Source organism: Myodes glareolus, chromosome 10 (genome assembly GCF_982192425.1).
Source record: "Myodes glareolus chromosome 10, mMyoGla1.1, whole genome shotgun sequence".
Lineage (NCBI taxonomy): Eukaryota > Metazoa > Chordata > Mammalia > Rodentia > Cricetidae > Myodes > Myodes glareolus.
In genome coordinates this window covers 15,874,636-15,896,517 of record NC_142035.1, presented here as the reverse complement: position 1 = coordinate 15,896,517, position 21,882 = coordinate 15,874,636, and the positions used below count along the sequence as shown (strand labels likewise).

Below are 21,882 nucleotides of genomic sequence, written 5' to 3'. Positions count from 1 at the left end.
TAGTGTTTCTGTTTTTACCTTCTTCACTTGAGTTTTGAATTCATTTGTTTTGCCTTTTTTATCTTCTAATAAAGATATTAAGTAAATGGTATCAATTTCCCATTGTTTCAGTCAGAAGAGGGGGTTGGATCCCCAGGAACCGATGGTTAGAGATGGTTGTGAGTCTCCACGTGGGTGCTGGAAACCTTACCTGAGTCTTCTGTAAGATCAGCAAGAGCTCTTAACCACTGGGCCTGCTTTCCATTTCCCCTTATTCATTTCTCTCTGGTTTACTTGTTCAAGAGATGTGCTAAAATGGCTCACTCTGTTTATGGTTTTAGCCTGGGTTTCTGTTGTTATTTGTTCGTGTAAATGGGCTCTTACATAGCCCAGGCTAGCCTGGAATTCACAATGCTTCTGCCTCAGCCTTCTGAGCACTAGGATTTCAAATGTGTGTCACCAGTGCCAGGTTAGTTTTATGCTTTTAATGGCTTTTAACATTTTATACTCCTATAAATTTATCAATGTTCATAAAAGTTTGTGTCTGCCACTCCTTCATGGATTGGATCATTTGTCAGCAGAAGTATTCCTCGAGGTCTCTTTAATACGTTTTGCTCTGAATTTGTCCTTAATTTGCTATTAATTTTGCCACATTACTCTTCATTTGCCTGCTAACATCTGTTTATTTAAACTGTTCCTGACATTTTATTTGGAGCATGTCTGTTATAAACATTATCGGCTAGGCTCGTTTGTTTTAAATCAGAATATTGACTTTTATCTCTCAGGAAGTCAGCTGAGAGGCTGAGGATCCCTTGTGGCTGGTCTTCATTGTCCGGCTGCCATTTCTAAGACAGTTCCTTATGAACACCATCGTAGTTAGCTCTTTGATCTTTTCAGACTCTAGTTTAATCAAATTCTATTCTCTACCTCTCCCTCTCCCCCTCCCCATCCCCTCCCCTCCCCCTTCCCCTCCCCTTTCTCCTCCCCCTCCCTCTTTCCTCCTCTCTCTCCAGTGGTATGGACTTTCTGCTTTTCCTTCCCTCAATGTTATAAAAGATAGTTAATAAATAAACTTGGCAAAGGGTCAGGGTATAAACGGAGCACGGGAATAGCAATTATGTTTCCATAAACCAACAATAGACAACTCAAAAAGAAACTAAGAAGACTCTCCACAGGCAACAGCACCAGGATAAGGAGATAAGAAGGGGTAACTTTAGGCAAGGAAGTGAAAGATTCAACAATGGAAAGCTATAGAACACAGCTGAAAGGGAGTAGAGACCTGCACAGTGAAGGCCATGCTGCCCTGTGTGTGGCCATTAGAAGATAGCGTGGATGCCCAACTTGTTCACTGCGGATCCTGTCAGATTCCCACTGACCCTTTGCTCTGGTTTGCTTTCTGTCACTGTGATAAACACCAGGACCAAAAGCCACCTGGGGAGGAAAGAGTTTATTTGGCTTACACTTTCCCGGTTACAATGTATTGCTGAGGAAACCCAGGTGGGACTCAAGCAGGAACAAGAGCAGAAAGTGTGGAGGAGGCTGCTTACCTGTGTGCTCCCTCTGGCTCGAGCTCAGTTTGCTTTCTCGTGCAATCCAGGACACCTGCCTAGGGGTGGCACCGCCCATAGTGGGCTGGTTCTTCCCACATCAATCATCAAGACAACCCCACCACAGACATGGTCACAGGCCAATCTAATCTGGGCAATCCCTCATTTGAGACCGCCTCTTCCGGAGTAGCTGTTAGCTGTGTCAAGGTGACAGTTAAAACAAGCCAGGACACTTTTATTGCAGAAATGAAAAAAAAAATATGAGTCTGAAAATTCATGTGGTATTGCAAAGGGTTCTGGGTAACACCAGTAATCTTGAAAGAGGGACACGGTACAGGACTCACAGCTGCTAATTTCTCTAAGCACAAATAACACAGTCTTTGGATAAGGACATGTAGATCAATGTAATAAACTTCATAGTCCAAGGCTAAACTCATATATCCGTGGGCCTCTGCCTGGACCATTTATAAGGAAAGAACCGTCTCTTCACCAAATGATGTCATGACAAACACGTGAACAGTCACATGCAAAACAGCCATGTAGGACTCTATCTCCTGCTGCATACAATGATGCAACTGTGGATCAGGGCTGTGGATTCCTGAATACGATATCCTGAATACAGATCCTGAATATGAAACAAAAAAATTATCAAAATTAAATTGGAATGACTCTCTTTCAGTGCTTTGTCCCAACTAAAACAGGGACAAAGGGCGGGAATAGACAGTTCTCTAACGTTCAGACGGCCAAGAAACACATGCAAAGGTAATGTCATTAGTCTTTAGAAAACTACAAATCAAAGCCACAAGAGGTTGTTACTTCATACCACGAAGATGATTATCACAAAAATATTGAAAATCTTGGTGCTGAAGATGTGGGGACATTGGAACTGTCACATATTGTCAGCAGAACCATGAAGATAAGCAGCCACTATGGAAAGGTCCTTGACCGTTTCTCAAAAGTCAAACAGAATTACCACATGACCTAGCAATTCCACTCCTGTGTATGTATGAAGAAAAAAACCTGAAAAATAAATAAATGTATGTATACATTTATTAGTGGTTACTCAACTCACAGCAGCCAAAGTTAGAAGGAGATTTAATGTTCATCAGTGGATGAATGAACAAATTGCAGCACATCCATATATTGGAATGTTTTATGACCATGAAAAGAAATAAGGCTCTGATTTATGTCACAAGTCTCAAAATGCTTCTATTTTAAATGAACATTATGTAAACTTTATCCTAAGTAGAATATAGATGAGCATCCAAAACATAATGCAAAGTAAAAGAAGTCAGATTCAGTTTACTTACAAACAGCCAGACTAGGTAAATTCTTAGAGGCAGAGTGATGTTGGTGGACACCGATGGTTGAGGAGCCAAGGGAAGCAGGTAGAGTTTGCCTAATAGAAATGGAGTCTCATTTTGAGATGATGAAAACATTTGAGAACCAGACATAGCTGGCATGGTACCTCGCTGTGTTGTACCTGTGACTGCTGAACATTATCTGGTGTCTCAGCAAATTTTAGTCATTGTAGCAAATATATTTAAGCCTCCATTTCCTTGCCGTCTAAATGACACCTGGGTGTCAGGGACCTCTTCCAAAAAAGTCTGGATTGCTCCTCTCGGTCTGTCTTAATCTAAAGCTACACTTCCATCTCAGCAAGCTTTGCTGGACAGCCACTAAGTTAGAATGACAGACAGGACAGCCACCAAGTTAGGTTGTCAGACTAGACAGCCAGCAAGTTAGATTGACAGACTGGACAGTCATCAAGTTAGATTGACAGACTGGACAGCCATCAAGTTAGATTGACAGACTGGACAGCCATCAAGTTAGATTGACATACTGGACAGCTGTCGAGTTAGATTGACAGATTGACTGACAGCCATCTAGTTAGACTGGCAGACACTGTGGTGGCTTTCAGCTCCATGCTGTGACTAGAATCTCTTGGGTCCGAGTTTCATCCTGAGGCTCTAACTTTGAGGATCTTTCCAGAAAGTTTGGCTTAAGACAGTGCTTAATGACAGAACTTGGCATTCCCTCTTATGGTGGGGACTGAGCTTAGGCTGAGAATTGGGTGGACTTTGTAAGCTGATTGCTGACAGCCCTCGGATATAGTTCCTCCCCGGGTAGCTTCGCCAGCCCGGAAGCCTGTCCATCATGCCCTCCCCACCTCCAGCCTGTGATGCCTTCAGTCGGGGGTTCTGGGTTTTCTGTTCATGACTCCTTGCACTCAAGACCTCTTTCCACAGTCCCCATTATATATGTGTATAAAATGTGTGCACAAATCAAAGTAACTGATAGTAAAATACTAAGTAATTTATTTTAAAACAGTCCACTTAATAGTATTATTTATTAAAGACAAAGGAAAATTGCATATTGATGAGATGGATGCATGTATCTATTTCTAGAGAAGAACTGGGTCCTGACTGAATAGCTGATAGTGCAGGACACAGACCGTCTTCAGGGTTTGTTGGAGTGGATGGTTGTTTTGCTGAGGATACACTTTACATAAACCAAACAGCAAACAGCAGAAGTGTGTTTAGGGCCATTTCAGAGACTGTTGGAAACTAATACATGGAATGTGTGCTTGAAGAGGACCTTGGGACCCCACCCCTTTCCTTCTTTCCTGTTTCTTGGCCACCGTGAGGTTAGAAATGTTCCTTCACCAGGTATTCCCCACCACGAGGTCCTACCATTCCACCAGCCCAGTGAACATGTACTGAAATCATAGCTAAAATAGAATCTTAGCCTCTTTAAAGGAAAAAAAGACAAAAAGAAAATAAATTGTTAGAAATTCTTCCCTAATTCCAAGTCAAATTCACTAAACATTGTTTTAAATTCAAGTCAGTAACTCAAATAATAATTTTTAAAGTCAAACTTTCTGACACAATATAATCCAAAATACACTAGTTTGATGCTTACATGCTGAGAAACACTGAAAGTTCCTGTTTTCCAGAAACTGTGATGTTTCTGTAGGGACAGAAGACTGTAGAATGAGAGTGCCCATAATTCATCGCTCACAGTGGTCCTGGAGGTTCTGAGGTGATTTCAGCAGACGTCATTGGTGTTGCTGGTTTGCACACAGTACAAAGCGCACGGATTGTGCGCTCAGAACCAAGATTTCAGTGAAGCCGTGCCCTGCAACACGGGTGCCAGCTGCTGGAGACATCTAAGATTTGCCATGCATTTGATTCCCAGCTAATTTTTAGGGCTTGCCCAGTCAGAATCTTTTTATTATTGCCAAGTGTTTCCAGATAAGGGTTTATGACCCACAATTTAAGAATCTAGGCTTTGGGGCTAGGCGTATAGCTCAGTTGATAGAATGTTTGCTTGGTATACCTGCATCTCTGGGTTCTACCCCCAGTGCTACATAAACAGGGCATGGAGGTGCATGCCTGCAATCCTAACACACTAGGAAATCCAAAGTCACCCTTAGCTGTATGCTAAAGTCAAGGCTATGTGAGATCCTTATATAATAACACAAAACATAATAAAGTAAGATACAATGCTAGGCGTTAGGACCTCTCTTCCCAGAGATCCAGGGGTGATCAGCTCTCCTCTGGCCCAATAGCTAGCCCCAGGTCACTCAAATGGGCCCACACTTTTCTCTCCCTTGATCTGGGACATGAAAAATACATCTGATGCCTTCCTTCTGTGTGTCTCAGAACCATTAGGACTCTTGGCACCTTGAAGCCACCCTCTGGATTTTCATGAACCCCACCCCCGTGGTGAGGACCAGAGTAGGCATGATCTCTTGCACAGTAGGGTCGGGAATAGCATCTATGAGTCTTCTAACCCAGTGTGGGGGATGCTGACGTCACACTCCCAAGGCCTGAGTCAGAGACTCTGGCTACGAGACACTTCTCAGGCTCTGCGCTCTGCCTTCCCTGTCTGAAGAACAAAGGTGACAGACACGCCTTTTCAGAACAGACAAGTTTAAGGGGAGAATGTACAGAAATGCCAGATGCTGAGACAGGCACACAGTGGGGACTCAGTATAGATCAGCCCCAGGACAGGCAGGCTTGTGCTCAGGTGTCGGGGCTCTGGCTATGCCCCAAAGAGGCAAGTGTGTGTTTGCATGCTTATTTTTAAGTGTGCTAATTTCTTCTTTAGAGGAATTATCATAATCGTGTTATTTCAATATTTTGATACAACACATGCTTAGTTTTCTCAAAGGCTTCTGGCTGATTGGGTGTGTTCCAGAGCCTTGGGGTTCTGGCTTGGATTTAAAAGAACGGACTTTGGTGGTCATTTGGGATTTGTTGGCATCCTGCCCTGTGTCAGCACCTGTTCTGGATGCTGGAGGACAGAAAGAGGGGTAACGTTTAATAGCATGAGACACAGGTAGCCAAGGGACAGTAGTCTGCCCTACTATCTGTAGGAGGGACAGATACAGAAACACCTGGGTGAGGCTTGAATCTAGAGCCTGGAGTGGTCCGTTTTTGTGACCTTGTTCATTGCATTGTAACTGAGTTCTTTCTAGGTGCCAATCACTGTACTAGGTACTGGGCACGAAACAGACTTACCTCCAGCCTTCATGGAGCCCGGGGCTTTGTGGGAGGAATATGCAAGCCAAAGGTAAAGATGAACCACAAACAGCTATAGGAGGTACTGAGTGCCATGAGAGACTTGCGATGGGTGGGGCTGGGAGGTGTCTTTGCAGAGGATGGACGGGACAGTGGAGAAGGGCTCTAGGAGGAAGTGACTCTGGCCTTTGCATTCTGGAGTGATGCGACACCCGTGGTTGATTCCATCCAGACGCTTGGCTCCCAACCCATCTTGGTGGTGAGGCTGAAGACAAGCTAACTCATGGTACATGGACCTGGGACACAGACATTAAAGAATACACCAGTGAGAATGCTGAGCCAGTGAGAAACTGGCATCTGTTCTGTGTCCTTGGAAAGGTCCCTTAATGCCCCGGAATCCCAGGAAGAGCAGCGAGAGTGGCAGTCCTGAGCTGGCAACGACCAGACCATGGGAGGACTTACAGCATCATGTTTGAGACTAAGATCTTGAACCCAAAGACCATGGGGTTCCTGAATGGGTACCTGAAGGATTCTAAGCCAGCATAGCCACACGTCCGGGGAGCATTGCTAATGATGGGAAAGGTACTGAGCCAGCCTAGACAGAGGGTAAGGACAATGTGACATGATGGAGTTTTACTCAGACATGAGGAAGGAAGCCATGTCATTCTCAGGGAAAAAATAGGAACTGGAGCTCCCGGTGTTCAGTGTCCAGACTCAGGCAGCTATCACTTGCTTTCTCTCATATGCGAAATTTAGATTTAAATACATATACATCCACATATATGTGTAGCATGAAAGTGGAAGTGGGGCTAAACTGGGAAAGGAAAAGAATCCGTTATGTGCCGAGCACCGTGCCCCCATGTCTGTCTGTACTCTGTGCACTAGAACCCAGTTCGCGAGCTTCGGGCAAGGGGCTGGAGGTTGAGAATACACACACAGACAAACCGACACACGCAAAGACAGACCGACACACGAACCTCCAAACACTGGTTCAGAAAGCCCTCTTTATTAACACCGTGTAGGCTTAAATACCCTGCAGTCAATGGCCAACAGGTGATAATGATAATCCCATCCTCTGATCCTCTAAACTAGGCACAGTTTCTAGTGACTTTAATTAGAAGGTTCTAGGAGGAAAGAACAGCTGAAGGCCAGGACTCATTAATCCCAACAGTTATGTACGTGGTACACCTCTGTGAAAATGTCGGAACTGAACCCGTGATTCTGTGCAGTGAAACGTTAGCAATAGTGATAAAGCCAGGACAGCTGTCCGAGCACGCGCAGCACGAGCGACTCAGTGGGATGATTCTCTGTCTCTTCATTCATTCATTCATTCATTCATTCATTCTTTGTCTTTTACACCCTGCCTCCCAATCCCACCCATCTCCTGCCTTACCCCAAAATAAAACAAAATAAAATTTAAGAGAAAAAGTGGGGGAAAGAAAGAAAGAAAAAAAGAAAGAAAGAAAGAAGGAGAGAGGGAAGGAGGAAGGTTGGGAGGGAGGGAAAATCTTGTCTTGGAAGCTCAGTGTGACACAGTAAGTCACACAGTAAGCCCTTTATCCATATATTTTTACATGCAGGCATTTATTGAAAAGAATCACTGGTACAGTTCAAGGCCCCGGTCTCTGCTGCACCATCGATGCTGGGCCCTCACTGGGACTCTTCCTGGACATCCTGTTGGGCCCTGTGTCGTAGAGATCCTGTAGCCCTGAATCTAGAAGACTGTACTCCTCCCCTGTGCTCCAGCAGATCACAAATGGGGTGGATGTTGGGCTGGGCCAACATCTAACCCTGGTCCTGGGACTGGGTAGCTGTAGGGCTGGTCAGCCTGCCAGCTTTGCCCTGTCTTCGCCACCAGGATGGGCTCATCAGCATTACCCTGGCTAGCTCACCCTTTGCAGTGATGAGCAAGGGGCGGGGCCAGTTCTCCTGCTTTCACATCCCCAGGGTTGCATCTCCCACACCTGCACCATCAGGGTGAGCGCTACCGTGTTGCCCAGCTGTGGAGTAGGAGCTACTCTCCCAGGTGCTGCAGCTGATGCAAGGACAGCTCTCCCATGTCCCCTGCCGATGCTGCCACAAGACAGATGAATAATGGGGACAGCTCTCCCATGGTCACAGCTTTGGTTCTGGTTCACCCACACCTCCATGGACAGGGCTGACTCTACTGTGATACCCAGGGGAGGTGTGAGTCCTAGGAGGGAATCTTTCCTTCACCCGTGCCACCACATGGTAGGTGAGGGGCATGGTCAGCTCTCCCATTCCCCCACTCTCAGGGCCAGCTCACCCATGCCCCTGTGAACAGGCTCAGCTCTATTTGCAGCCCGGGAGAGGCAGAGAATCCTTTCTCCTGAGTGCTTCAGTCAATGAGGGGCAGGACCAGTTCTCCCCAGTGTTGCAGCCAGTGAGGGGCGGGGCCAACTCTGCACAGTCTTATCCTCTCTGCCTTTGGTGGTACCAGAAGCCACGGACATCAGCAGAGCCTGGAGCTGCATCAGAGCCTGAACCCGGACATGCCCCCAGCAGAAGCCCAGGCCCAGACATCCCTGTGGACCTGGGTGGCAATGAAGCCACCCTCCTCACCCATTCCTCATCTCTTTTACCTTTTCAGTTATGCCTCTGTCCACAGGACATAAACTATTCTGTCTCTCTCTGTCCCTTATCACTCCATACATTTGCTCACCATAGTAGTACCCATCTGCCCGTGGCCGCAAGGTGCCAGGAGGGCCAGCGTTTTCTTCTTGGGACCTGGGACTCACTGCCCCAGGCCCAAGTGTGGGTCTCCTTGTCCGGCTTAGACCATCGTGGCTCATAGCAGGACCACTCTGAACACAACAAGATCATAATAGTGCCCAGTGTCGCCCAGTGGGTTCCTGGTTGGTGCAGAGGTGTTGCTGGGGTCCTCCAAGCCCGGCTAGATAGAAAGCCCGGGATGCTGGCTGCAATCTGTTGAGTTCCACTGCCCCACTGCATGGTGTGGGGGCCGGGACATGATGATTCTTTTTAGAGATGATTCTGGTTACAAGAAGGGGTGTAGGGATAGGAGAGAGCTGTGGGAGACCAGGAGGAGGCTGTCGTCATTGTCCAGGGTGGGGTGGACTATGTAGAGTTAACGTATTTTGGAGTAGTTGTATTGGAACTGAGAGGTGAGTGAAGGGGAGCATTGGGTTTGTGCTTGGAGGGTGACGTCATCTGATGAAGTCAGAGAATACGGGTGAGTGCAAGGTAGAAGAAGGGGGCGATGAGTGGGTATTGAGATGTCCCGCTGTGGTGCTTGGGTGAGCAACCAAGAACGTGACCCCTACAGGGCTTTGAACACGAGGGTTGTTGGGGCATCCGGAAGGGAGTATAAGGGAGAAAGAGAGGAGAGCTCAGGGCTGACCAAGACAAACTCCAACCTGAGAAGAAAGCCAAGGGAAGTCAGCAGTTAGGTATGGCCACCTCTTCCAGATCTATCTGTGTGGTAACTCCACAATAGGCCTGTAGAGGGAGCCAGTGAGCAAGAAGTGATGTTCATTCTGGAACATAAGGAACATGCCATGTGCCCCTGCTGTCATAGCTCTACCCACACCTCCCTATACACACGACTTCGTCCATCAATACATGAGAAAAGGCAAGTGCTAGACTTCAGGGGATAGCTATCTATCTAACTGCTCAGTCTGCATGCTGGATTCACAGAGCAATACAGAATGACAAACCATGTCCTTCTTCCCTCTGGGAGAGAATCTAGGACATCACACCTCTCCAGTCTCACATACTCCTGTGGCTCAGGCCTTCCATTCTTTGCACACACGTGTTAATGAAGTTTTCTCCTATTCACAAATACCTCTGGTGTCTTTCATCGCTTCTGGGGAGACTGTGACTGCCTGAAGCCTCCAGTCCCTAGGTCATCTGCTTACCCTACTTGACCATTCTCCTCTGGACCAAGTCCCGCTCCGTAAAGTGGGTGGCCGAGGGAGGGTGGTTCTCAGTTGACCATGGGCCAGATCTGCTGGAAAATCAGGAGTAGATTCAAGGAAACCCGCTCTCCAGGAGTCCAGGCTCTTGTCTGCAGACTCTTCAGCGAGAGGAAGAGTCACTGAGGAGTGGAGCAGGACCTGAGTCAGGAGGTCGCTAGGCCTTCTGCCTCGTATGGTGGTCCTCTCTTTGTCAAGGGCACTGTTTCCACTGCTGCTGTTACTGATGCTATCGAATGTGTTCTGAGAATTTGAGGCACTGACCCCACCCCGTCCCTCTGATGTTTTCAGACCTACAGCAGCCAGAGCGAGAGCAATGAAGACTATGAGATTCCTCCTATAACGCCTCCCAACCTCCCTGAGCCATCCCTCCTGCACCTGGGGGACCACGAAGCCGGCTACCACTCGCTGTGCCACGGCCTTGCGCCCAACGGGCTGCTCCCTGCCTACTCATACCAAGCTATGGACCTCCCAGCCATCATGGTGTCCAACATGCTGGCCCAGGATAGCCACCTGCTGTCTGGACAGCTGCCCACGGTGAGTCCATCTCCCACATGGGCCCCACGGCTCCAGCAAGGGTGGGTTTGAGGGGAGCAAGTGGCAGGGCTGAGCTGAGGAGCCCTGATCCTGTGCATGGATTGAGGTTTGCTGGCTAAATTCGGAGAATCTGCAGAGTGTGGGAGTGCATGGAAGGAAACTGTTCCTTCTACAGCTCTGTTCGTGGCAACTTGGGACTGATTTTATTGGTTGTTGATAGTATAACCTTAATTTTATTTCTAGCAGATTTATTGAGATATATGCATGCCATCAATTCCCAAACATAGAGTGGGTAACTATGTCTTCCTCTCCCCACACCTCACACACACTGGAAGAGGCTTCAGTCCTACAAGTAGTGTTTATTGCAATCCCAGCGCTGGGATGACAAGCGCATGCCACCGCGCTTAGGTCCTCGTGTTTGCAAGGCAAGCACTTTACCAACTGTGCTACCTTTCCAGGCCAGTGCAGCCTGGGGACTAACGGTAAGAGCACCCATTCCCGCTTGTCTACTTTGCCAAATAATGGCTGGGGCTCTACCTACTTCATCTCAAACACGGTGATAGGTCTTGATGGCCGATGCTGTGATTCAAAGACAAGGAAAGAGTCCCTGGGCTCCAAAGTCCAACAGTCTTTACTAACTGTGGCAGCCCAGGGTAGGGGCCTGTGGGGACCATGTCGCTCCTCATCCCTGTACCATGGCTCTCATTGCCTGGCTCTGCCCTGCCTTGTGTTATAGGAAATCCCCAGCAAAGGTACCCAGAGTAGTGAGGATGTGTTAGGAAATGAGCTGAGAAAATGGCAGGGGCGGACCAGATGGAGGCCACGTGACTGTGGAATCTGAACCAGTCACCCACTTGGAAGAGGAAACTGGGCTACTGCGTTGTTGAGAGGGACAGAAGATCAGGATTCCTGGAGAGCAGAGCACACGTTTCCATTGAGTTATTAATTAATTATTGACAAGGTCTCACTGTGCAGTTTACTCTGGCCTTGAACTCACGACCTGCTTGCCTCTGCTTACATCAGGCTGACAACCAGGCCTATGAGGAAAGTTTCAGGCTCATGGGAGACCCTGTCCAAAAAACCAAGTGGGCAGTACCTGTAGTTGCCTCCTGGCCTTCACACATACGTACTGTGACCAGTCTCGCAGCAGCCTTCCCGAGCTTCCCGACCACAACAGCTCCGGTCCTTACAAGGCCCGCTGTCAGTCGATCACAGACCACCCCTGACTCCCCTTGGAAATAAACGATCGCTTACACAAGCACCGTGCGAACCAGTCCTTTGCAGCTTTCCTTACAACTGGCACATGTTTAGTATGCGTCTCAAATGCACGGTCTCAGCTCTCCATTAGTCTAGAACTGCGGGGGTTCATTCGATTTTATATCCCCTCCTTACTTAATGAGAGCTAAGCCAGACCTTGTTACCCAGGGCAGATCCCCCCACACACACACCGAAGGGGAAAGCCATGTACGAGCGATGCGCTGGGGTAGGATGGCTAGAAGGCAAGCGGCCTCGACAACAAACAGAACTTCTGAATTTGGGAGTACTGCGAGCACCAAGTGTGTGTGGGTGTGCCATGCCGGCTGCGTGGGTGGGTGGGTGGGTGTGCCACGCCGGCTGCGTGGGTGGGTGGGTGTGCCACGCCGGCTGTGCGTGTGAAGCAAGGATTATGGAAGCACCTGCTGGGTGTCAAGCAGCATGCAGAGGGATTTGTAAATGTTTTCTCACACTACGCTCCTCTCCACTGAGAGAGGCAGGGAGGGCCACTCCACTGAGTGATGTGGAGGGCTGGAGGCTTCTGCTTCCCATGGCTGCTCTAGCAAATCCCCACAAAGCGGCGGCTCAAACGCACCAGAGATCCAACTACTCACAGCCCCAAAGGTCCAAAACCAGTAACTCAAGTCGAAATCAAGGTTCTGGGAATCTGTGCTTGCACAGGAGATTCTGGGGCGTCTGTCTTTACCTCTTCTAGCTTCCAGAGCAGTGGTTCTCAACGTTCCCAATGCCGCGGCCCTTCAGTACAGCTCCTCATGGCATGGGGACCCCCAGCCACAAAATTATTTCACTACTACTTCATGACTGTAATTTTGCTACTGTTATGAATTATAATTTAAATATCTGATATGAGACCAGGGACATGACCCACAGGTTAAGAACCATTGTTCTAGAGGCTTCCCTGGCTTGTGGTTCTGTTTCTCCCTGGTCTCTGGCTTCTCTTTTATTAATGATAGCTCCCTGCCCTTCTCATATGGACACTTACGAGGGACTGTAGGTCTAATCTAGAATTAGACCAACGTTGTGGGCCTGAGCCTGAACTTCGTCTGTAAAGGCCACTTGCTCTTGTGACATTTACAGGCCCACGGACTACGGCTTAGTATCTTTTCTTTCTGAGTGTGTGCACGCATGTGCCACGGCACACCTGTGAAGGTCGGAGGACTCTCTTTCCTCCATGTGGGTTCCAGGGGTCAAACTCCAGCTGTCAGACTTGGCAGCAAGCGCCTTTACCCTCTGAGCCCTCTCGCTGGGCTGTGATTTAATATCTCTAGTAGGGTGTGGCACTTTCCCACCTGCCCTGCCAACTGATCTTCTTGAACAGCTTCTGGGTGCCAGGCTTGGCTACAGGCTTTGTGGTCTCGGGGACTCCTGTACCTAGACCAGATGTAAGCAGAGAGAGGATCAAGAGTCTGGGATGAAGTTCAGATGTGGTATTGTCCCCCGAAAGCCGATATGAAAGGCTCAGACCCCAGGATGATGATACTGTGAGCCTTTAAGAGGACGAAACTAGTGGAAGGCCCTTAGGGACAAAGGGATCGTGGTATTCTGGTCTCTTTTCTCTCTGGTTTCAGATGTGGCCCTTCACTTCTATGTTCCCATCATGCTGTGCTACCCTCAACAGGGGCCCAAAGCCATGTGTTCCCTCCACCGAGTCAAAACAATCCTTGGTTAATCCTGTGAGTCGACCCAGGGATGTTGTTATAGTTCTGGAAAGCCAACAGATGCAGTCTGCTTCTCAAACAATGTTGTAGATGTTCAGCTAGTCGGTGGGGTCTGTGTGCCTGGAATAGACATTTGAGTCGGACCGGGGAGGCAACAGCTTTGTATCTGGGAGCACTGGCCTTCGTGGGGTGGGAACATGATAATAGACAATTTCTGCGGAGTACCAAGACCCCAGGACCTCAGCGGCCTCGTCTGTCCAAGGCCATCGTTAGCAATACTGACTGTGGCTTGGCCAGTGGTGGAGCCGCAGTGCAACACAGGATAGCAGATGATTCTGTAAACTACCTTGTCCCTCACATGCGACGTGACAGTTGGGCAGGAGGCAGACCCGTAGGCTGTCTTTGTGAGTGAAAATGCCACCAACTCTCAAGCCGAACTTCCAGAAGTCACACCTTCCAAGTCCTTCCAACCACCTCCCGCTTCAACCAGAGGATGAAGGATTGCACAGCCAGGCTCCAGGAGTACCGAGGATGCCTGGATGTCAGGTGTTGTTCCCAGGAATGCCATCTCTACATGAGCAGGTGAGACTTTGCTCTTTGGAAGCCATTTCATCAGTGCCAAGACCTCCGTAGTGCTGACTCCAGAGGCCACCAATGCCTTCTGGTCCCCTGCTTGATTAAGTCTCACAGGCATGTGGAGGCAGCTCCTCTCCTGATGCCGCCACTGGGGATTATGAACGATGCTGGAACCAGACCCCTTTGCAAAATTAAATATGCTCACGGCTTTCCCCCTCAACTTCCATGTCTTAACTGATTAAACATTCATTTCCAAGACAAAAAGAGTCAATTTAGTATGAAAGATATATTTTGCCAGTTTAATTTAAAGCACGGTACCTCCGTCTGACCTCTATTTTCATAACTCGATAATTTTATCCTATGTTGATTGTTTCATTTTGAGAGAGATATTGTATTTATAAATCAGCCTCTAAAATGCTCGCAGAAACTCAGAGAGTGGAATTTATGGAGCTCTTCGTGGAGTCTGAGATCACTTCTGGAATCCTCTGGGAAACAGTTCAGGGTCTCTGAGTACTGAGGGGAAGGAGTGTGCCCGGAAGGGGTGGGGCTTCATCTCTACCACAAAGGAAAACCCTGCCTTCGGGGAACCAGAGATACCCCAGGGGTGAGGGAAAGACTTCGGCAGGTGGAAGCAGACTCACCATGCTTCCTCACCACCACAGTGGTGGTCAGGAATCTGGGATCCTGAGCCCTTTGGTCCTCTGAAGTGGTATGGTCTCATCCTAGTCCGCAGTGCGGGAGCAGGACAGAGATCACGCAAACATTCTCCTCCCATCTTTGAGGACTCTGGTTGTGCGCTTAGATGTGTGAAGGCTGAAGGTGGATGCTTAGTGTCTTTCTTAATCACTCTCCATCTTATCTTTAAATTATCTATTTAGCTCTGTCCTGTGGCAAATTGCTACAACCCTTAATAGCATAAAGCAATTCATTTTAATTATCTCCCAATGATTCCTGAGTCAGCTGAACTGCCTCTTGTGATTTCTGGGGTCAGGTAGCCATTTGCCTGGGCCCAGTGTCTAGGATAGTCTTACTTCAGCCCCTGGCTTGTGTCCCTGGGAACCAGCTGAGGTATCTTAGCTATGAGAAGCCTGAGAAAGGGTGGCCCTAGGGTGCAAACTTTCAAACTTCTTATCAGTTCCTAATCCTTTGACCAAAGCCAGTCACATGACTAACCCGAGAGTAAAGCAATAGAGTGCTAAACCCACCTCGCCGAGAGAGAAATGGCAGAGCCATACAGAAGGAAAGGGCTCAAGAGACAGGATGGTGGCCATTTCTGTAACCTGTAGCTTTAACTGTCAACTTTACCCAACCTGGAGGAGAGCTTCGACTGGAGAAATGTCTAGATCAGGTTGGACTGTGCATGGCTATAGGGGATCGAATTGATTGTAGATTGATGTAAGAAGACCTGACCCACTGTGGGTGGCACCATCCCCTGTTGTGCAAGCAGGCAGTGTGCTTGCGTTCACTTCTTCCTGGTTTAGCTGTGGCCGCGGTGGGAGGAGCTGCTTGAGTGTCTGCTTTGACTTCCCCCAAATGATATTCTGTAGCCCAGAATAACCACACAAACCCCCTTTTCCCTAAAATATTTTTTAAAGCGTTTCCCTGATTAGTTTTTGTATCACCACCTTGATACAAGATTAGGTCATTTGAGAAGAAGGTATCTCAACTGAGAAAGAGGCACCCCCAGATTGGCCTACAGGGAAGCCAGTGGGGCATTTTCTTGGTGATGGATGTGGGAAGCCCCACTGTGGTGGTGCCATCCCTCAGCAGGTTGTCCTGGACATTATAAGAAAACAGACTAATGAGCCATAAGGAGCAAGCCAGTAAGAAGCTCCCCTTCGTGGCCTCTGCTTCAGTTCCTGCCTCCAGGTTCCTGCCTTGAGTCCCTGCCCCTGGATGACGGACTATAAGCTGTAGGTGAAACAAACCCTTTCTTCACCAAGTTACTTTTGATTGTGGTGTCTTATCACCGTAGAATAAACCTTAACTAAGACAAATTATCTATCTATCTATCTATCTATCTATCTATCTATCTATCTATCTATCTGTCTATCTTGTTTGGTGTGTGTGACTGTCTGTCTGTCTGTCCTTCAGAGGACAACTTGAGGGAATCAATTCCCTCTCCTTCCACCATGTGGAACTGGGGATCAAAGTCAGGTCAGAAAGCTTGGCAGCCAGCTCCTATAGCCACTGAGCCATCTTGCTGGCCCCACCCCCAGAGTTGCTTTTGTTGGGAAATTTTTTTATCACGCGGCAATAGAAATAAAAGTAGGACACTTATTGTTTTGCATCTCTGGGTGTTTTTTTGTTTGTTTTGCTTTGCTTTCTTGATTTTTGGTACCTTCCAAAAGTCACAGTCGTGGGCCCTGTGCTCAGGTTGACCTCAGTTCAGAACCCATCTCCCACGCTTGTTTCCAGCACTCTGTGACTGAGAGCAAGGTGTTCATCGTCCTGTGCTTCAGTTTCTTCCTCTGTACCATGGAGGTCAGGCACTTGCCCTGTAGGAAGAAAGTCTGTGACTGGAGGAATCTAAGTGGCACACAGCAGGTCCAACCTCAGTAACTTCCTGTAGTTAGTAAAGTGTTCTACTCATTGACTAGGTGTGACTAGACTCTTTCTTCTCTAAGTTCGGTCAGCCTGACCTGCTGGGTGTAAGCCTTGCTGTAGCAAGTTTCCAGTCTGTTCGCCAACGCAAATCAACAAGATGGGCGGTTGGAAAAGCACGTGGGATGCCCTGATGGCTGGAGATGGGGTGGGAGGAGTCAGGGTTGTGGGAGGGAGCATATCTATTATGGCGGGATGTCCTGATGCCATTCGGGCCTTGGCGTTTAAAACCAACATCAGTGACAGCTCTACCTCTAGTTAAAAGAACAAGGGCCCAAGAAACAACCCGTCTTAGCTCCATGACCAGGTTGGGGGGGGGGGCATCCATCACAGGAAAAACAGAGGGAGCCATGTTTTCTTCCAAGGAATGGGAGAAAGACAAATTTCCAAAATGGACTCTGGAAGGACAGAAATGGGGGCACTCAGAGGCCCCCAAATATTCTTGGCATGCGCTGGAGTCCGGGTGCAATTCTTTCCCCCATTTTTCAGAAGCCGTAAGCCAAAGAAATGTGTCTTTTTATATTTTATAAAACTCAGGGAAAAAAATGGCTTTAAACAGCTTTTACTCCCCTGCTATAATTATTTATTTTCACACACTCCTGCAGGGGACTGCTCCGTCTTCTTATCCCGGACTCCTTTTGCTCATAAATGAACCATCACTTCAATAAATCATTATGAAAACAGAGACTAACACCAGCTCTGAGAGGTTGAAAGATTTATGTAACACATTTATGTCTCCCATTTTCTCATTCTGGTTCTCCGCTGCAAAAGCTAAGCTAATAAAAGCTGCTATTAATATTTCTTGTTGCCTAGCAACCCTAGAGCGGGAGTAATAGCTTGGGCTAGAAAAATAGATGACCGATAAGGAAAAATTCAATTCTTTTATTATCTCAGGGGAAATGCCCTTTTACTGGCACATTGTGATGTACGAGTGTGAAGTTGAACACAAAAGATTGGTGTGTGAGTGTGTGTGAGTGTGTGTGAGTGTGTGTTTCTATTTTTAATGCACATCACTTTACCCCCACTAACTCTTTCTGAGCACTTTTGTTTTCTCTTGCGCCCTCCGCCATCCCATCCCTCATGCTTAATTTAGCAACTAGAGTAGTTAAGAAGCTGTCAGCGTTTCTTTTTTTAGTTTAAAAATGGTTTCTGCGAAGGTTTACAACTCGGTCATAAAAATTCACTCCCCGTTAGGGCTCAGGGCAGCGATAAGCCAGCACGCAGCCGGGTTCTCCACGAATGGATCACATTTGTTGAGAGATAAGATTCATGGATTTTTTTTTTTTCTGAGAAGGAAGGTCAGAGCAGAATCAAGCGTGTTCTTCGCGGTGTCGAAGTTTTCTTTGGAATCCAGGGACGCCGTCTCTTCTAGGAACAGTCTGCTCTGAAGTCTGGGGGTGTGCTGAGTGAGGACAAGGTTGGGGCACAGTCATTTACTGAGCACCTGCTGTGTAAAGTTTGGGTCCATTGCCTCGCCCAACATCTGTCGGATGTAGAAAGGGAGGCTTAGGCAGGGTGAGGGTAGCAGTGTGTGCCATGAAGTCCTCATATGTGTCTCAAGTGTAGGCTTTCCCAACCTCGAGCCCACTGACGTGTTGGGCAGCACAGATCTCCGCTGCGGAGGGCTGTCCCGTGTACAGCATGATGGCTCTCGGCTGCCCTGGCTGCACTCACTGTGCCCAGGGTCCAGGACCTCCCTCCTCCTCAAAGGCAAAAGCAGGCAGTCTCTCCAGGACCAGGGAGGTAACTCAGTCAAACCGTAGAGCACTTGTCTCGCAAGTGTGAGAACGCGAATGTGAGTCCAAGAACCCCTCGTTTGAAAAGTCAGGTATAGTGCTATGCACGTATAATCCCAGTGCTGGGGCAACAGAGACAGGCAGGTTCCTGGGGTTCACTGGCCAGGCAGACTAGTCTGCTTACTGAGCTTCAAGTTTGGGGGGACCCTGTATCAAAAATCAGAGGTGTGTGGCCTCTGAAGAACGGTTTGTGAGAGTCTCCTCCAACCTCCATTCATGCATGTCTGTATATCAGTGTGTGTGTATATCTGTTTAGACATGCACACACCCACAGACAGACAGACAGATGCCCATGCACACACGTGCACATACACACGACGTGTGCACGTTCACACACACACACTCTGTTTCTACACATTACTAGAAGTCCCTTGGGGGAACTATTAGGCACAGTTCCCTGTGCTCAGAAGACTTCTCTATGCTCTATGGTTGAGAAAGGCAAATGTGTCAGTCAGTCATGCAGCACAAGGGAATGCCACAGAGCTCAGACGTCAGGACAAATGATATTTTGATCAGTCTTTGGTAAGATTTGTATTCGATGTATTTAGTGTGTTTGGAGGGGGGGGATCATGCACACATGTCATGGCGTGCACGTGACTAAGGAACGGCGGGCTGATTCTCATCGCCCAGCTAGCTTTACCCGAAATAATTACACGGAAACTGCATTCTTTTAAACATTGCTTGGCCCATTATCTTAGCCTCTTATTGGCTAACTCTTACATATTGATCTAACCCATTTTTAATAATCTATGTAACACCACGAGGTGATGGCTTACCAGGAGGATTCTAACCTGCGGCTGTCTCGGAGAGGAGAGTCATGGTATCAGCCTCATTGCCCTCTTCCCAGCATTCTGTTCTGTTTACTCCACCTACCTAATTTTCTGCCCTATCAAAGGGCCAAGGCAGTCTCTTTATTAACCAATAAAAATAACACATAGCAAAAGGCCCACCTACATCAATGCCACAGAGCTCAGAAGTCAGGACAAATAATATTTTGATCAGTCTTTGGTAAGATCTGTATTCGATGTATTTAGTGTGTGTGGAGGGGGGGGATCATGCACACATGTCATGGCGTGCATGTGACTGTTAGAGCACGATTCACAGGAGCTGGCTCTCACCACCTACCATGTGGATTACAGATATCAAACTTAGGCGGTCAAACACGGGTGTGGGCATCATTTATCCACTCTAGTAATTTTACATACCAGAGCCTACACGACAGCACAGACTGTGAGTGTATCAGGCATCCTCATACAGGTGGGAGCAGGCTGGCCTCATGGAAGGATCCACTACCTCTTTCTAGGCGACAAGGGACAACCTGAGCCAAGCCTGTGTTTACTTTCTCCAACACAGGCATCTGGAAGAGGACACATAGCCGATGATGTCTCGTTAGCACTGGGCGAATGGGAAAGGAGAATTAATTGCCCAAAGTCGCTTATCTAGAAAAGCACAGAGCCAGAACCTGAGGCCACGCTTGGGACTCCAAGCCCAGTGCTCTTGGCACCCTTTAAACTGGATGGGCTGACTCGCCATTGCTCACAGGATTGTACTCAAACTATGAAAGGTGCAAAGGCAGCCTGGGTGCTCCTGGTATGGGGGTGGGGCTCGAACCGCAATCCCCGACTTCGGCTAGCATCCCCTTGGCCCTCCCCGTGACTGCCTCACTTTAGCCTCACGAACTCCATGGCAAAAGCTAGCAAGGACCCAACCATTGTCAGGAACGGAAGCACCATAGCTGGCCTTGGCTACTGCCCATGAACATGTATGTGGTCTTGTGTATCCTGGCATTTTAGGGCACACAGAGCACACTTTGTTTGACCATGAATTTTCCTGTGAACCTCCCCCAAGTGAATGAGTCCATTTTTCTCTAAGCATGGTCTGCTAACTTTGTTACCACTTACTAAGAGCCTGGCACATGTCTCCTTTGGTTCTTATTTCCTTTACTTTTCCACTCTGGGGAGGAAGTGCTGGGATTTTTGCTTGGATGTTGGGAGTTTGCTTTTGTTTTTGTTTTGTGTTGTTTTGTTGAGATGGCAAAGCGTAAAGAGAGAAATGACTTGGCTACCCAGCTATCAAGATGTGACGTCAGGATCTGAACGCAAGAAGGATGACTCCCCAGCCTTGGTTCTGTGCCAGTGAGCAAGTCAAGACTGAGACCTGCTTTATGTGTTTCGCTTGGGCTCTTGAAAATCACATGGCATGCGGGGTACTCCAAGCTAGAAGTTCCCTACTGCTCCGAGACAAGCAGCATCTATTATTGTAGGCATGGATGGGAGATCTCCAGGTTTATGTGTTCTGCAATAAAGAAGAGTTGGGCAGGGTATTGGGGGACTGGAGAGATGGCTCCATTGTTAAGAATACCTGCTTCTCTCCCAAATAATCCAAGTTTGATTCCCAGCACCCACATCAGGTGACTCACAACTGCATGTAATTCCATCTGGGGGAGAGGGGCATCCAACTTCTTCTTCTTGCCTCCACCATCACCCCACGCACACATGACATATACTTACAAGACACATACATACACATAATAAAATAACATATAACCAAGTGTGGTGACCCACACCGTTAACCTTTGCACTAGGGAGGTAGAGGCATATGGTTTTCTGTGAATCCAAGGCTAGCCTGGTCTATGTAGCAAGTTCCAGGACTGCCAGAGCTATACAATGAGACCTGTCTCAAAAACAAACAAAATAAACAAACGAGAAGGTTTGGACCAGGGACACAAGGATTGTGGCAGAAAACAGAAACAGATTGTGGGAGAGGGCCAGAAGCTAGGAAAGGATGGGAGCTCAAATGACCTTGGGCCGTGAGGCTCTCAACCTTTTATGGGTCTTGTCCACAGCCAGCTCCCCAGTCCCGCCTTCTTCTACATTGGTATGCCTCCTTACTTTTCTTGGGCATGCTCTATCCCTTAGGTGTATCCCTGATGGGGAGATTTCTAGACATTTTACCCACTGCTAGCCTTGTTAATCTTCATGCCTTTCTCCCACCCTCCTCTTGTCAGGGAGGGCTTCCTGGATGTGGCGACTTTAGGACTGAGCCTTAGGGACAGACAAGAAGATAGCCGCCAAAGTCGGAGAAAAATCTTGACCCTGTAGCGATCTCTCTGTCAGTCCCAGGCGCCATCCCTCCTGCTATGACTCGGAAACAGTTTGAGATGTTTTATGGTTGCTTAGCTGCCCTCTGGAACCGACCCCTCCACCCCCTGCCAAGCTGCTAATCGGAGCCGTGACCCCCTGGCCTTGGAGCGTGCAGGGGCCAGGTGTTTAACAGTCTCCCAGGCAGGATGCCAAGCTCAGCAGCAGAGTGTGAACTGGGAGAATTCCGGGGAAATCGCAACGACATTCCTCAGCCGCAGCGCCAATATTGCTGTGTATAATGGCCCTCTCCTCCGAGTGCATATTCAGTACCATGTTTGGGAAAAT

The 21,882-nt window shown here is 48.1% G+C and overlaps 1 protein-coding gene across 13 annotated transcripts in view; it reads left to right on the top strand.

Annotated features, from left to right (window-relative positions):
• Positions 1 to 21,882, top strand: part of Tox2 (TOX high mobility group box family member 2) — a 127,397-nt gene that overhangs the window by 66,312 nt on the left and 39,203 nt on the right. For all 13 annotated transcript variants that reach the window (XM_085697047.2, XM_085697050.2, XM_085697052.2 and 10 more), the window contains one exon: positions 10,300 to 10,545. In XM_085697047.2, coding sequence (XP_085553173.1) covers positions 10,300 to 10,545 — 246 coding nt within the window. The remainder of the gene's footprint in view (positions 1 to 10,299; positions 10,546 to 21,882) is intronic.